The sequence below is a fragment of the Callorhinchus milii genome, unplaced genomic scaffold (assembly GCF_018977255.1).
Source record: "Callorhinchus milii isolate IMCB2004 unplaced genomic scaffold, IMCB_Cmil_1.0 Scaffold3, whole genome shotgun sequence".
NCBI lineage: Eukaryota > Metazoa > Chordata > Chondrichthyes > Chimaeriformes > Callorhinchidae > Callorhinchus > Callorhinchus milii.
The window spans coordinates 60,837,736-60,850,900 of record NW_024704744.1 but is presented as its reverse complement, the minus strand read 5'-3'; the positions used below and the strand labels follow the sequence as shown (position 1 = coordinate 60,850,900).

The 13,165-nt window shown below is 43.2% G+C and overlaps 2 protein-coding genes across 2 annotated transcripts in view; one reads left to right on the top strand and one right to left on the bottom strand.

Annotated features, from left to right (window-relative positions):
• Positions 1-3,078, bottom strand: part of cep170aa (centrosomal protein 170Aa) — a 90,506-nt gene extending 87,428 nt beyond the window's left edge. Inside the window, 1 exon segment of the mRNA XM_042333017.1 lies at positions 2,805-3,078. The gene's annotated coding sequence lies outside the window, so the exon portion shown is untranslated.
• A 4,615-nt stretch (positions 3,079-7,693) lies between these two features.
• The window catches only part of sdccag8 (SHH signaling and ciliogenesis regulator sdccag8), a 157,704-nt gene continuing 152,232 nt past the window's right edge, over positions 7,694-13,165 (top strand). The window contains exon 1 of the mRNA XM_007898417.2: positions 7,694-7,904. Within this exon, the coding sequence (XP_007896608.2) occupies positions 7,697-7,904 (208 nt within the window). The 5' untranslated portion in view covers positions 7,694-7,696. The remainder of the gene's footprint in view (positions 7,905-13,165) is intronic.

Sequence of the window (13,165 nt, the reverse complement as noted above, 5' to 3'; positions counted from 1 at the left end):
GTTTTAGAAAGTACTGTAGTTCCATCTAGAAAGTAAAAATTAAAATCCAAGCAAATTAGTGAATGAGAAACAATGCAAGTCAGCAATGAAATTAAAACCATTTACACAATTGTACAAATAGTAACCTGTAGAAAACCTTGTTATATAGGTATGTTCACCATAGCAAACAAGGCTAATTGTTCTCATGTCTTCAAGCAGAAAATATGCTAAATTCACCATGTTAACAGTTGGATATTGAACTTGGAATGTATTAATCGAAAGACAAAAAATTGATTTCATTCACATTCTCACATACACTTCCACAGCCACAGAGAAGATGCAAAAGAGATTTTTTTNAACTTTCTAAATGTTGCTACATTACTTTCTAAATACATGGCAAGTACTGAAGTTAAAGAGCTGTGTAAAAACTGTCAATGAGAGATTTTACTTACGAAGAATGAAAAAACTGGCATTGGTTTCATTAAAACAAAGGTTGACAGGAGATGGATTTTTTTTAAATTATGGGGAGTTTTGAAAAAGTAAAGAATTTCTACTGCTCAGTGAGTAGGTAACTACAGTGAATAGATTTAAATTAATTAGCAAAAGAGTAACAACGGAGATTCGGTTTTTTTCCACAGAGGGTTGGGTTGTTGGGATTATGGGGCTAACTTTTAACAGGGAATTAGATAAATTTCTAAAAGAAAGTACAGCAACAAATTGCATTTATTTTAGCACCCTTCACCCTGGTACGGGGAAAAGGCAGGAGAATGGGACTCAAAGAATAGCTCTTTCAAAGAGCAAACACAGGCCTAATAGGCCAAATGGCTTTAATTTCTGCTGTAAATTTCAATGGTTCCATTCGGAGTATAAAAAAGGGAAGTCTGTCAGGTTTAATAATAATAATCCTGGCATTTGAAGTAGCACCTTATGGCATCGGGAAGTCTCAAAGCACTTCACAGGATATACTGTAAAGTGGAATGACTGTGTATTTTATGGGCGAAAAGTGGAGTGAGTGACCAATTTTATTTGGGGGATTGTTGGCCAGGGCACTGGGAGAAACATCTTTCCTCTCTGCCTGAACAGGCAGACGAGACTCCGGTTAAACGTCTCAAAGGAAGGACAGCACCTCTGACAATGCAACACACCCCCAGCACTGGATTGGAGTGTCACCTTAAACTCTGCAATTCCAAGTCACAGCATAGGGCTTGAACCCACAACTCTGACCCAGAGGAAAGAGTGCTACCACTGAGCCAGGTTCACATACCGTTTGGGTATATTGGAGTAAATCTGTCACTTTGGTTCGGTGAGTTTTTGGTTTGGTGGGTTCAAGCCCCAATTCTTAAGCCCAAGTTTTAGGCTGACAATTCTGGGAGGACTGCATTGTCAGAGGTGGGGTCCTTCAGATGCGATAAATTGAGATCCTGTCTGCCTCTCTAGATGCATGTTAAAGATCTCAGAGCACTATTCAGAAAGAAAATGGATTTTCTCAGTGTTCTGGCCAACACTCCAGATAAATGAATCACTCATTTCAAAGCTGCTTGTGGAGTCTCCATATAAATAAATTGGCTGCCTGCCTCATTAGCCTACTAGTCTTTACGTTTTACATCAATTACCAGAAAAGTGCTTTGTGAGGTTATAGGCCTACATCAAGTGTAAGCAATATAAATACGACTACATGATGTAACCTCAAATATGCACACTAACAGGGAAGATGGATATTCAATAGGATATAGGCCTTTCTTCATTTCATTCTTGTGCTATGCTGCAACCAAGCTCACACACTTAACCATGCAAGAGTGAATAAATGTTAGCAATCATTAAGATCAATGTTGGGAGCAAACTGCAATCATGTCATCCTGAAAAACAACTAATAATTTAGTCACTCAATCCGTGACTGTTTGTGGGATACTGCTGTGCGCAATTGGCTACCGCATTTTGCCCCCAAAATATAGTCAATTCACTTTGAGACGTCTAGATGTGTAAGGCTGCAAATAAAATGCAAGGATTACTATTATTATCCTGTGCAAGTGGCTGTTTCTCTGAAGCATCATAGGAAAAGTTTCAGTCTTTTATTAACATTAAATATTTTGTTTAATTAGCTTAAAAATATCTTGAGGGAGCTGGAGAACTGTGCTACTGGCTTCTGCAAAATAAACCTGAAATCCACAAAGCAGACCAGTTTTAGAACCTTATCAATTGATATTTTGAAACTGTATGAGAATCTCATCAGCACATGGATCTGTGCATTGGTTCTGTGGATAGTAATCTTCACATTTGGCATAGCGCTTTTCACGTTAGGAGGGTGTCTTAAAGTTCTACAGGATATACGGTAAAGGACATTGGCTTCGTGTTTTGTGGGTGAATATGTCAGTCAATTTGCACGCAGCAACATCCCACAAACAACCAATGTTATTTGGTCATAGGGATAGGGAATCTGAAAGGAGCTGATTGAAATCAAAACCTGGAGAACATAAACAATGGATAATCACATATAATTTATCTGACTATTTATCCCTCATTGAAGATTGTGTACAATGAGGTCAATCCTGCTGCCAGCAACAAGCAACTGATTGGACTTTTTTAAAGGATATGTAGACTTTAATAAGTACTCCCGTTAACCAGTTCACCAACAAATAATATCCACATGACCAAGACTGACTAACCACAACACTGCAGGAATAGTCTTGTTGAGATACTGAAACTTCAATGAAATAACATTTTTTTAAGATCAATTCAGCAATGAAATTAATACATTTTTCAGCTTTACAAATATACAGGATAAAATACAAGATATCTCTCTCTCTTTCTCATATATATATACTTACACTCTACAACTCCCCCACTCCACTCTTCTGCTTCTTCTTAATCTATATAAAGGGCAAGTGCAACGTACAAATGCAAGTTGTTATTGTTGAGCATTGTTCAGCTTGCAGACAATATTTTATTCTTTTCCATCAAAAATAATGAGGTAAAAGACTAATTCAAAACCTAGGTTTTGTTCCCAGACATCCTTAGAGCACTGTAGAATCAGAAGTATCTGCAGGATTTTGAGCCACATTTTAGCAGAAACTAGTTAAATCACAAGGTCAGCATTTCTGAGACAAGAGATTCACGAACCGCTCTTAATTTTGAGCTAAGTTAACCATTTTTTGTTTTCCTTACTCCTCTCCTGACACTGACTTGATTTTACAGATGCCAGCCCTTTCAATATGTTGCCCAAGTATCTATTCTTCATGTATGTGTGGGATGAGGTATGGGGCTTTCCGGCTACATATGGCTCAATTTTATACTGAGCAGTGGCTTTTCCTTTGAACAATTAGGAAATAATTTGCTAACCTAATTATTTTAAAAGCTATTTTTCCCTTCTACTTCCCATCAATATTTTCACTGGCCTTCTCAAGTCAGTGACATGCTGGGTATTGATTGATTCACAGGGAGCAGCAGAACTCCAAAGCTTCATATAGTTGTCTACTTTTTCATGCACAACTTTGGAGAGCCTTTTTTGATAGGGTAATTAACTATAGAGCCACTGCAGCTGAGGCCAATCCTATCCTCAGTTTGTGTTCACAGATGCACAACTACAACAGGATAGCAATCACGAGCAGGAACCTTGACCTGGAGTGCCCAAACTGTGGTATCCCATTAACACCCTCCCGCTCAAGGTTCGGCTACTCAACCATAGGAAGGAAATTAAATATCCTGGTTGATATGATAGAAACACTATTGCGATGTATTTACCTATCAAGTCATGGAGACAGGATTAGACTGTGATACTGTGAAGGCATTGGTACATGGTGTTTTAAAGAAAATGAATGCAATTTCCCACTGAATCCCATCAACTGTTATTTTGGAACCAGACACTTTTGATGGGACTGGAGTTGAAAAGGCAAAAAGACACCATAAAGGATTAAAATTTAAAATTAAATCTGGTTTGTTAAACAATGTATTTCTTGCACTAGATTTGTACAGCCTAAAGCCTGCTCTTCCCTTAACTTGATACATAAGCAAGAACTTTTTAAAAAATAATTATTATATTTAATGGGATCGACTTGAATTTGTTTGTTTTAATGAATTGATCACAAAAATACATTATGAGCTATAAATACTTTTATAGCTCAGATGGAGATGGTTGCAATCAACACCATAAGGCTGGTCAATTCCTGCCGTCAGCGAGCTAGGAAATGTTTTTATATACTACTTGTTACAAATATCCAACAATGCAAACTGTAAAAAGTGTAATCAAAACAATATCAGATGAAATACTTAGTAAGATCAATAAGGTTTGTATAATAAACAAGTGTTTTCAAAATGACATGCAACAAGAAGTGTTTATTATAGTTGATTTTTTAAGAATCAGGCACCATCACAATTTTATGAGTCTGCATTTGAAGTTTTGGAAAAAAAAGTTTGTAAACAATGAACCTGATACTGTAATAGTATTTTGGAAATGCTAAATTTCACAGATTCATAGTTTAGCTGGGTTGTGAAATACTGCATTATAATGTTTAGTTAAACTGAATTAATCACGTTTCACCCACAAAATACACAGTCAATTCATTTTTCAGCATATCCGGTGAAGTGCTTTGAGACAATTTTTAGACTGAAAAGGCGCTATATCAAATGCAAGTATTATTGTTATTACTGAATTCACAACAGATAGAAACAAAGAGCATCAATGGATACCAATCAGAAAAACATTGCTCTTTCCATTTCTGGATTAATATTTTCCCTCAAAGTATAACATGCATACAGAAACTTCCTTGCTATTCTTTAATCACAACTGCATGGATGACATATCAAATTAATAACATTGCAATGATCCTCAATACACTATAACAGTAAAATTATAAGGGAGAAAATCCTATAATAAACCATTGCTTTGTATAATGTTCTACACAGTCATTTTTATTTTTAACCTGGGGTATTGTCAATCAATTATTTTACCAATCAAATTGGCAAAAAGGAAACAATTAATGCAATTAACAGAATTAATGAAAATGGTACCTATTTCTGCATAAATACACACTCATTATTTTGTATAATGTTTTTCCTGCAGAGAAAAATCCAGTCATTCAGAAATCATTTGTATTTTCAAGGCACATAAATAATCTGTCAAAGTAAAGTATGAGATAATTATTAACTTTCAGTATTTTATAGCTAAACCTCGACATGATGGTTAGGGAGCACTGGTAGGGACTGCTAAATTTGAGCAGGACAAAATTATTAGGCATGGACCTCTAAACAGCTTTTGCATTCACATGACCACCCACTGAGGCGAGGAATGGCTCAGGGCATAAGGGGCTAAAAATGGAAAGAAGACTTTTGAAACAGATAAAAATAAGAGAATGTCAACAGATCTTAGTTTAGCACAAGTTATAACCAAGTTAAATGTGTGCATTCAAATATACATTAGTTAACCGCATTAGAGTACGAGATGACGGTTTTAATATTTTTAATGAGAAGCAAATCAAACTAACCCAATCACGTTTACTCCAACAAATCAAATTGGAAGATTTTACTAACCTTTTTGCCCCCCAAAAACTTTACAACTATGTGTAAATAAAACTATTTTGGTAAGTCTGTCAAAAACAATGAATTTAATCATTCTTCTGTTTTAAGACAACTTAAAGCTTACTTTTACAAAGCAATATATTGTCAACAACTTTGGTGTGCCAAATGCTGAAAGCTTAACTATGCGGAATTGAACTCAACCCAATCTCCTTGGGAAGTGGATTGAGAAGAAGCAGAGGAATGGAATACATTACTGAAATTGTATCCAAAAGGGAAACAGTCCAGCAAGTTCATGTGACCCAACGCCTTAGCGGGAAAGGGACCATGCAGGAAATGTTTCCTGTGGACCGCTTGTTAAGGTTTTTTTCTGATAAAATGCACGGGTAACTTGTGGATGGATCCCAGGAACCACGGCGCAAACCTTCCAGAAGTCTCGGTTTCCAAATTGGTTCATTGTGGGGAGGGGGGGAACAATCTGTGTATTGAATTTACCATCTTCCTACCACTACTGTAATGGCAATCTGCCAGAAATGTAATAGTCATTACTGCTCGCAGGGCGAGCGAGAGCTGCTATCCCCCTGCACCAGTCATTTTTTTTTCGTGCAATTTGAACGGGGCTCCGCTAAAGGGTAACAGATGTGGATTTTAACACATCTGCTATCAGTAAGAGGCAGATTCTGTCAATAGTTTTTTTTAAAAAAAAATCCCGACTGAGAAGCAAAATGCTCCAATTCAACCCTTTCTGGACGAAATGGTGTGTCATTACTCAAAGACCCTTTTGTCAGTGTGTGTGTGTGTGGGGGGGGGGGGGGAGGGGGGGGTCGCCACGAAAAATAAAGGCAATGATAAATAAAGCGGCAGTTTACTGGAGGTGGTCGACATAAACCTGGAAAACCTTTAAAAACCCTGACGGGATCTACGGCATTTCGAATTAAGGGGAAAAGGGGTTGAAGTGGGAGGAGGAGGGGAGGAGGGGGGGGAGAGGAGGAGGGGGGGAGGAGGGGGAGAGGAGGAGGGGAATTAAGAAAAAAAATAATATCAACCATCGGCCTACTTTTCTCTCGATGCTACGAACACATTGGGATGGATCCCCAATGAAGGCGAGGACGCGTATCCAGCAAATCCCCACGTTAATATAGATATTAATATGTAGATATATAGATAGAGATATATATAGAGAGAGAGATTAATAATTATATGAATTCGAAATAAAAATCAAACATGTCCCCCCCCCCGGTTTAGGAAATAACAATAACACCAGAAAGGTGCACAAGGAGAGCCGCTCCACCAAGTAACGGAATGTGATTTTGAACCCAACCCTTTTTTTTTCTCTTTCATTTCCCCCTTTTTTTCGTTAATAAACAGGAGAGAGAGAGAGGGAGAGAGAGAGAGAGAGAGAGAGGAGGGAGGGAGAGAGAGAGAGAGAGGGAGGGGGGGAAAAGGAAAAGAAAGAAGAAAAGAAATCTCCCCTCTCTCAGCCCAAACCGGTCAGTCCTGTCCAGTCCAGAGCCATGACAACCCCCCGCGACCCTCCGCCACCATTAAACCCCCGGGGGGGGGGGAGGGGGGGAGAGGGCAAAACCGAACCGCTTTCCGCCCTCGATACCGTTATCTTCAATTTTTTTTCCTCTCACATCCCAAGTATAAACCCCTCAGGCCAGGCCAGGCCAGCGGGAGGCTGGGAATTCCCCCCCGTTTTTTTTCCTAACCTCTCTCTCCCTCCCTCCCCGTCTTTGTGTGAATCTGTCAGGCGGACTCACCCGGGTAAGCGCGGGAGCACAGGCAAACGGCAGCAGCACTGCCCGGGCGATCGCAAACCGTCGCCAGTCCCCGCCGGCGTTGCTCGGCAATAACCCGAAATCACTTCGCAGCGCGGCCACCGGGGGCAGCGGAGGACGAAGAGCACGCATGCGCCGCAACCACAGCCTGAGTGGGCGTGGTTGCGTGTCGCTTCACGCCGTCGTCGAGCGCCAGCCGTCCAATCAGAAATGGCCCCTGACATCCAGCCGCCCACAGGGGGGCAAGACACGGAGAGGGAGGGGCCAGGGACTCGCGGAACAACGGGTCCCGCACTGACTCGGCTCGGCTTGGCTGGGCTCGCACCGCAAAGCTCGCCGGGAGTTGGAGTTTTCCGAGCCCGTTTACCTGGTAACGCGAAGCGCGTCGGGTACTGCGACTCCCGGCGTGCCCCGGCGGCGTGACGTGAATGGCGGGTCGCCATGGTGAGGACTGGCCACGGATTGGGGTGGTTCAGCGTCTTGTCTGCAGCGCCTCGGTTCAACCGCTTCTCTGTGCAGACCTGAGCCCCAGTGTGAGCGGGTCCCGCTGGTTTGGTGCAGCGTTGGATCACATGAAGGCCTCCCGTGACTCAGACGTGGACGAAGCTTTGGAGAGGTACCAGCGAGGTTTAAGAGGTGAGTGAGTGTCAGACCGCCAGGGAGCAGCTCGGGGAGGAAGGCCTAACCCGAGCTTTCGGGGCAGAGCTGTGAGTAATAATAATCATTGCATTTTGATACAGCGCCGCTATCATGTCCCGTCGAAACATCTCACAGCGCTTCAAAGGATTCTGGGGTGAAGTGCAGTGACTGTGTTTTCCAGGTTAAGCGCAAGCAAAGTCTTGCAAACTACCACGAAGTGAATGACCCCATTTCCTCTGGAGGATTGTTGGCCAGGACACAGAGAAAAAACTCCCTTCTCCTTTTGAGTAGTGCCATGGGAGAGATCCTTTGACGTCCCATCTGAACAGGCAGATGGGGTCTTGATTTAACAACTTGCATTCATGTAGCACCCTTCACACTGGGCAGCGTCTCGGAGCGCTTTAACACCTCATCCTTGGCTGCCGCCTTCTCCCACAAGTATGCGGTCAGTTCACTTTGCAGTGTGTTCTGTGAAGCGCTTTGGGACGTCCTCCCGACGTGGAAAGCGCTATATCAAATGCAAGGATTATTATTATTATTATTATCCGAAGCACCTTCGACAAAGCAGTGCTGCCCAAGCAGCGGAGTATCAGCCTGGACTGTGCGTTTCAAGTCCCCTTTTGGGGCTTGAACTTACAACCTTCTGACTCAGATGAGAGTGCTTCGCAGGTGTGAGTGCTATCAACTGAGCCAGGGTACCATATAATAGTAATCTTTACTTACATATTGAATAACGCTTTGGTATTTTGCCAATCTGTTCACCTTGCAGAGAAGGTTGTATCAATTGCTTGATATTGGCCTTTGTTTACTGAGCCCAACAAGTAGCTGACATTCACATCAAAATTTGTCAGGATACAGATTAATCAGACTGTACTTGTTATATTTTAAAATAACCCATTGCCTTTCATGAAAAAAGTCGCAAACAATTTAGTCTACATACGCACACTTTGTCTACACACACATAAATAGAATGTCCTACTTTCTGTTTTCACTCTCATAGGATGATAAATCAAACTTTTTGAACAAAAATTATTTTTTAAAAGACCAGCTAACACTTTATTGCTGTGTTTCAAGAGTGTTGAATGGCAACGTTGTTCTTTGTGCAAATCCAGTGTTTAACAGTTATCTTAGTTAACTCATGGCCTGTTTTTGCGCATACACAATGACATTTTATGAGACGTTAGGGTCTGTTCAAGTGGCACTATTTAAAAAGAGAAGGGTGATTCTCCCAATGTCCTGGCCAATAAATCCTCCAAATAAAGTTGGTCACTCACTCCTATTTCAAATGCAGGAATTATTGTTAATTGTAGCAGAGGTCAGGAGTTATGCTTAAATATTAGATGACCTGGCTCCTAAACCTTTGCCTGTTTAGGCTACTTTTTGGTTTAGGTTTCAACAACAACAACAAAATTACATTTGTAAAGCACCTTTCACATCAGGAGAATGTCCCAAGGTGCTGAACAATCAGCGCTTTGGACCCGAGCTGAGGGTCAGGATCCGGGGAGGGTGGAGGGCAGAGGGGGATGGAGGGCGATCGAAGGCACAGTCATAGAGGAGGGTCTTGAGACAGGTCTTGAAGGAGGGAAGGGGCGAGGCAGAGGGACTGCTGGATGGAGTTCTAGAGGGCGGGGGTAGAGTGGCATAAAGCCTGCCCGCCAGTAGTGGGGTGAGCGAGGTAGGGTTCATGAAGCAGGCTGGAGCCCGCTAAGTGGAGGTATCGAGCAGGTTGGTAGGGGTTTAGGAGATCGCAGAGTTAGGGGGGAGCAAGGCCATGGAGGGCTTTGAAGGTGAGGACCAGCATGTTGAACTGTATCCTCTGTGTGATGGAAAGCCAGTGGAGTTGGGCGAGGATAAGAGTGATAGGGTCACAGAGCCTCGTGCGGGAGAGGGCACAGGCTGCAGAGTTCTGGATTATGTGGAGTCTGTGGAGGGAGGTGTTGGGGAGGCCGACAAGCAGGGAGTTTGCATAGTCAAGCCTGGATGTTACGAATTTTGTGTGAGGGTTTCGGCGGCCTGAGGTGTGGAGGCGCTGACGGGAGACAATCAGGAGGGCCTCGGTCTTGTTGACCTTCAACTGAAGAAAATTAGCTCTCATCCAGGACTTGATGTCTGGCAGACATTCTGTCAGGACAGCAGTGGTCCTGGATTCGAGCGTGGAGGCAGAGAGGTAGAGTTGGGTGTCATCCGCATACATGTGGAAGTTGACCCCATATCTGCGGATGATGTCACCAAGAGGGAGCATATAGATATTGAAGAGGAGGGGACCAAGGTCAGAGCCTGAGGAACACCGCACAAGACTGTGCGGGGGCAAGAGGAGAAACCGCTTGTGGAGATGAAGTGGAGATGGTGTGAGAGGTAGGATCGGAACCATTCAAGGACAGAACCATGAAGGTTGAGGTGAGAAGAGAGGTGGTGGAGGAGGATAGAGTGGTCAACGGTATCAAAGGCAGCAGAGAGATCAAGGAGGACGAGGAGGCAGAGGGAGCAAATGGATAAAATGCCATTTGTCAGTTTGACCAAAGCTGTTTCTGTGCTGTGGGCGGCACGGAAACCCGATCGGAGGGGTTCGTGAAGGGAGTGGTGGGAGAGGAAGAGCGAAGCTGGGAAGCAATGGCTCGTTCCTGGATCTTGGAAAGGGAGGCTGGAGATGGGGCGGTAGTTTGAGAGCAGAGATGGGACCAGGGAGGATTTTTTAAGGATAGGGGTGATGACTGCCGTTTTTAAAGGGGTGAGAATGGTGCTAGTGGAGAGGAAGAGATTTATGATGTCTGTGAGTAGAGGGGCAAGGAGGTGGAGCTGGACGATAAGGAGAGGGGGAGGGATGGAGTTGAGGGAGCAGGTGTTTGGTTTCATGCGGATTATAGTGGTGATGAGCGAGGAGTGGGAGACAGGTTTGAAGATGTGGAGGCAGGGATGAATAGTGGCCGGAGTGTGAGGGGAGATAGGGTGGGGGTAGTAGACGGAAGGCCATAGGCAGCTGAGCGGATCCTCTCGACTTTGGTTTCGAGGAAGTTCAGCATCTTCTTGCAGTTGGAGGAAAGAATGGGTGAGGCGTGAGATGGTGGGCGGAGGAGCCAGTTGGTGATCGAGAAGAGGATCCTGGGGTTGTCCTTGGCCTCCAAGATTGTCTTGGAGTAAACAAAGCCTCCCAGCCCTGGCTGTTCAAACTTCAGGAATAGTATCAATGGCCAGGAATGACAGACAGGATGTCTGGTGGTAATAGTTAAGCTGCCAGCACATCAAAGTTGACTGACCCAAAGGGAAAACACAGCAAATCCAGACCATATTGTTCTCTACTTTAATCTCTGATGAACTATGCATACGTAATAATGGGATTGTTTTGTTTCGGCAGAATTTATTTTTAGTTACTTTTACAGTGATGGAAATGATTGTATTAATTTATACCAACATTAAATTTATAAATAGCAGAAAACTATAAAAGACCTCAGGAGTTTATAGTAATAGTATTATTACCATAACAGTAATAATCCTTACATTTTATACAGCGCATTATCACATTGTCAAGAGGTCTCCAAGCACTTCACAGAATATATTGTACAGTGGATTAACTCTGCATTTTGTGGGCGAAACACTTACTGCACTTCTATTTATAAACTTTCTAACTAACTGCTAATTTACTTACATTGAAGACTTCCTCCTTGCTTGGGAAAAAATGCATTTATATATTGCATGACAATTGGCCATCTCTGTCACAAGGTCACAAGATTGATTATTTCATTACTTGGCTGTTGCTCTTGCTGCTCTTTCCGGACCCTGGATTGTAGTTCTTCTACCATTGCCTGAATGATCTCATCAATCTGCCTCTTTATTGAATTGTTTTATGACTATTACCATCTATATGGAGTCCGGAAGCTCAGTGGTTAGAGCACTCGTCTCGCAACAACAACAACATCTACAACAAAATTACATTTGCATAGCGCCTTTTACATCGGGAGGACGTCCAAAGGCGCTGGATAGTCAGAGTTTCGGACCCGAGCTAGGGGTTAGGATCGGGGAAGGTGGAGGGCAGGGGTGGAAGCAGGGTGATCAAAAAGTGGTCGAAGAGGAGGGTCTTGAGATGAATCTTGAAGGAGGCAAGGGAGGGGGCGAGGTGGAGGGACTGCAGGATGGAGTTCCAGAGGGTGGGGGCAGAGTGAAATAAGGTCATCCCGCCAATAGTGGGGCGAGCGAAGCGGGGGACGTGAAGCAGACCACAGCCCGCTGAGCGGAAGGAGAAGCAGGATGGTAGGGGTTAGGAGGTTACAGAGGTAGGGGTGAGCAAGGCCATGGAGGGCTTTGAAGGTGAGGACCAGGATCTTGAATTGTATGTGTGATGGGAAGTCAGTAGAGTTGGGCGAGGATGGGGGGTGATGGGATCACGGAACCTGGTGCAGGAGCGGACATGGGCTGCCGAGTTCTGGATGATCCGCGGCCTATGGAGGGAGTAGTTGGGGAGGCCGACAAGCAAGGAGTTTGCATAGTCAAGCCTCAATGTACTGAAAGCGCGTATGAGAGTTTCAGCAGCCTGCAGTGTGAGACAGTGGCGTAGCCAGGCGATGTTGTGGAAGTGGGGGAAGGCAGAGCGAGTCATGGCACAGAAAACTATAAACTTGCGATGTCGTCACAGATGGCATCGCAAGCAAGAGGCCTGGGTTCGATTCCTGGCAGGGCGATATGTTGGGCTAAGTTTCCTTAGTCCACATGCCTCTGTTTACCTAGCTGTAAATAGGAACCTGGTTGTTAGTCGATTGGTGGATCGCTTTTCCGAGGGTAATAAAAAAATAATAATAAATTGGTCACTCAATCCACCACTGTTTGTGGGACACTGCTATACGCAGTTGGCTGCGCGTTTCGCCCACAAAATATACAGTCAATTCACTTTGCAGTATATTCTGTGAAGTGCTTTACAATATCTTGAAGACGTGATCAGGCGTTATATCAAATGCAAGGATTATTATTATATCTAGAATTATCCCAATGTTTCTTGTGCAGTTCTTGGACAATGTGCAATAATAATCCCAATTCCTAAGATCTTCAAACTGAAGCCTAAATGGCTCAGACCTTTCCTCTTTTACACACTCATTCTGTGTAAACATATAATCAGGTATTTAATCTCATGTCCTGACAATACTCTAACTCTCCTTTTATTCACTGTTCATCATGGATATTGAGATATCTCTGCATCATCAGCTGCTGCCAAAATCATTTTTTTCTAGTTACGATTCCCTAAAGGCTTCTCTTATTTGCCTCTGATATAA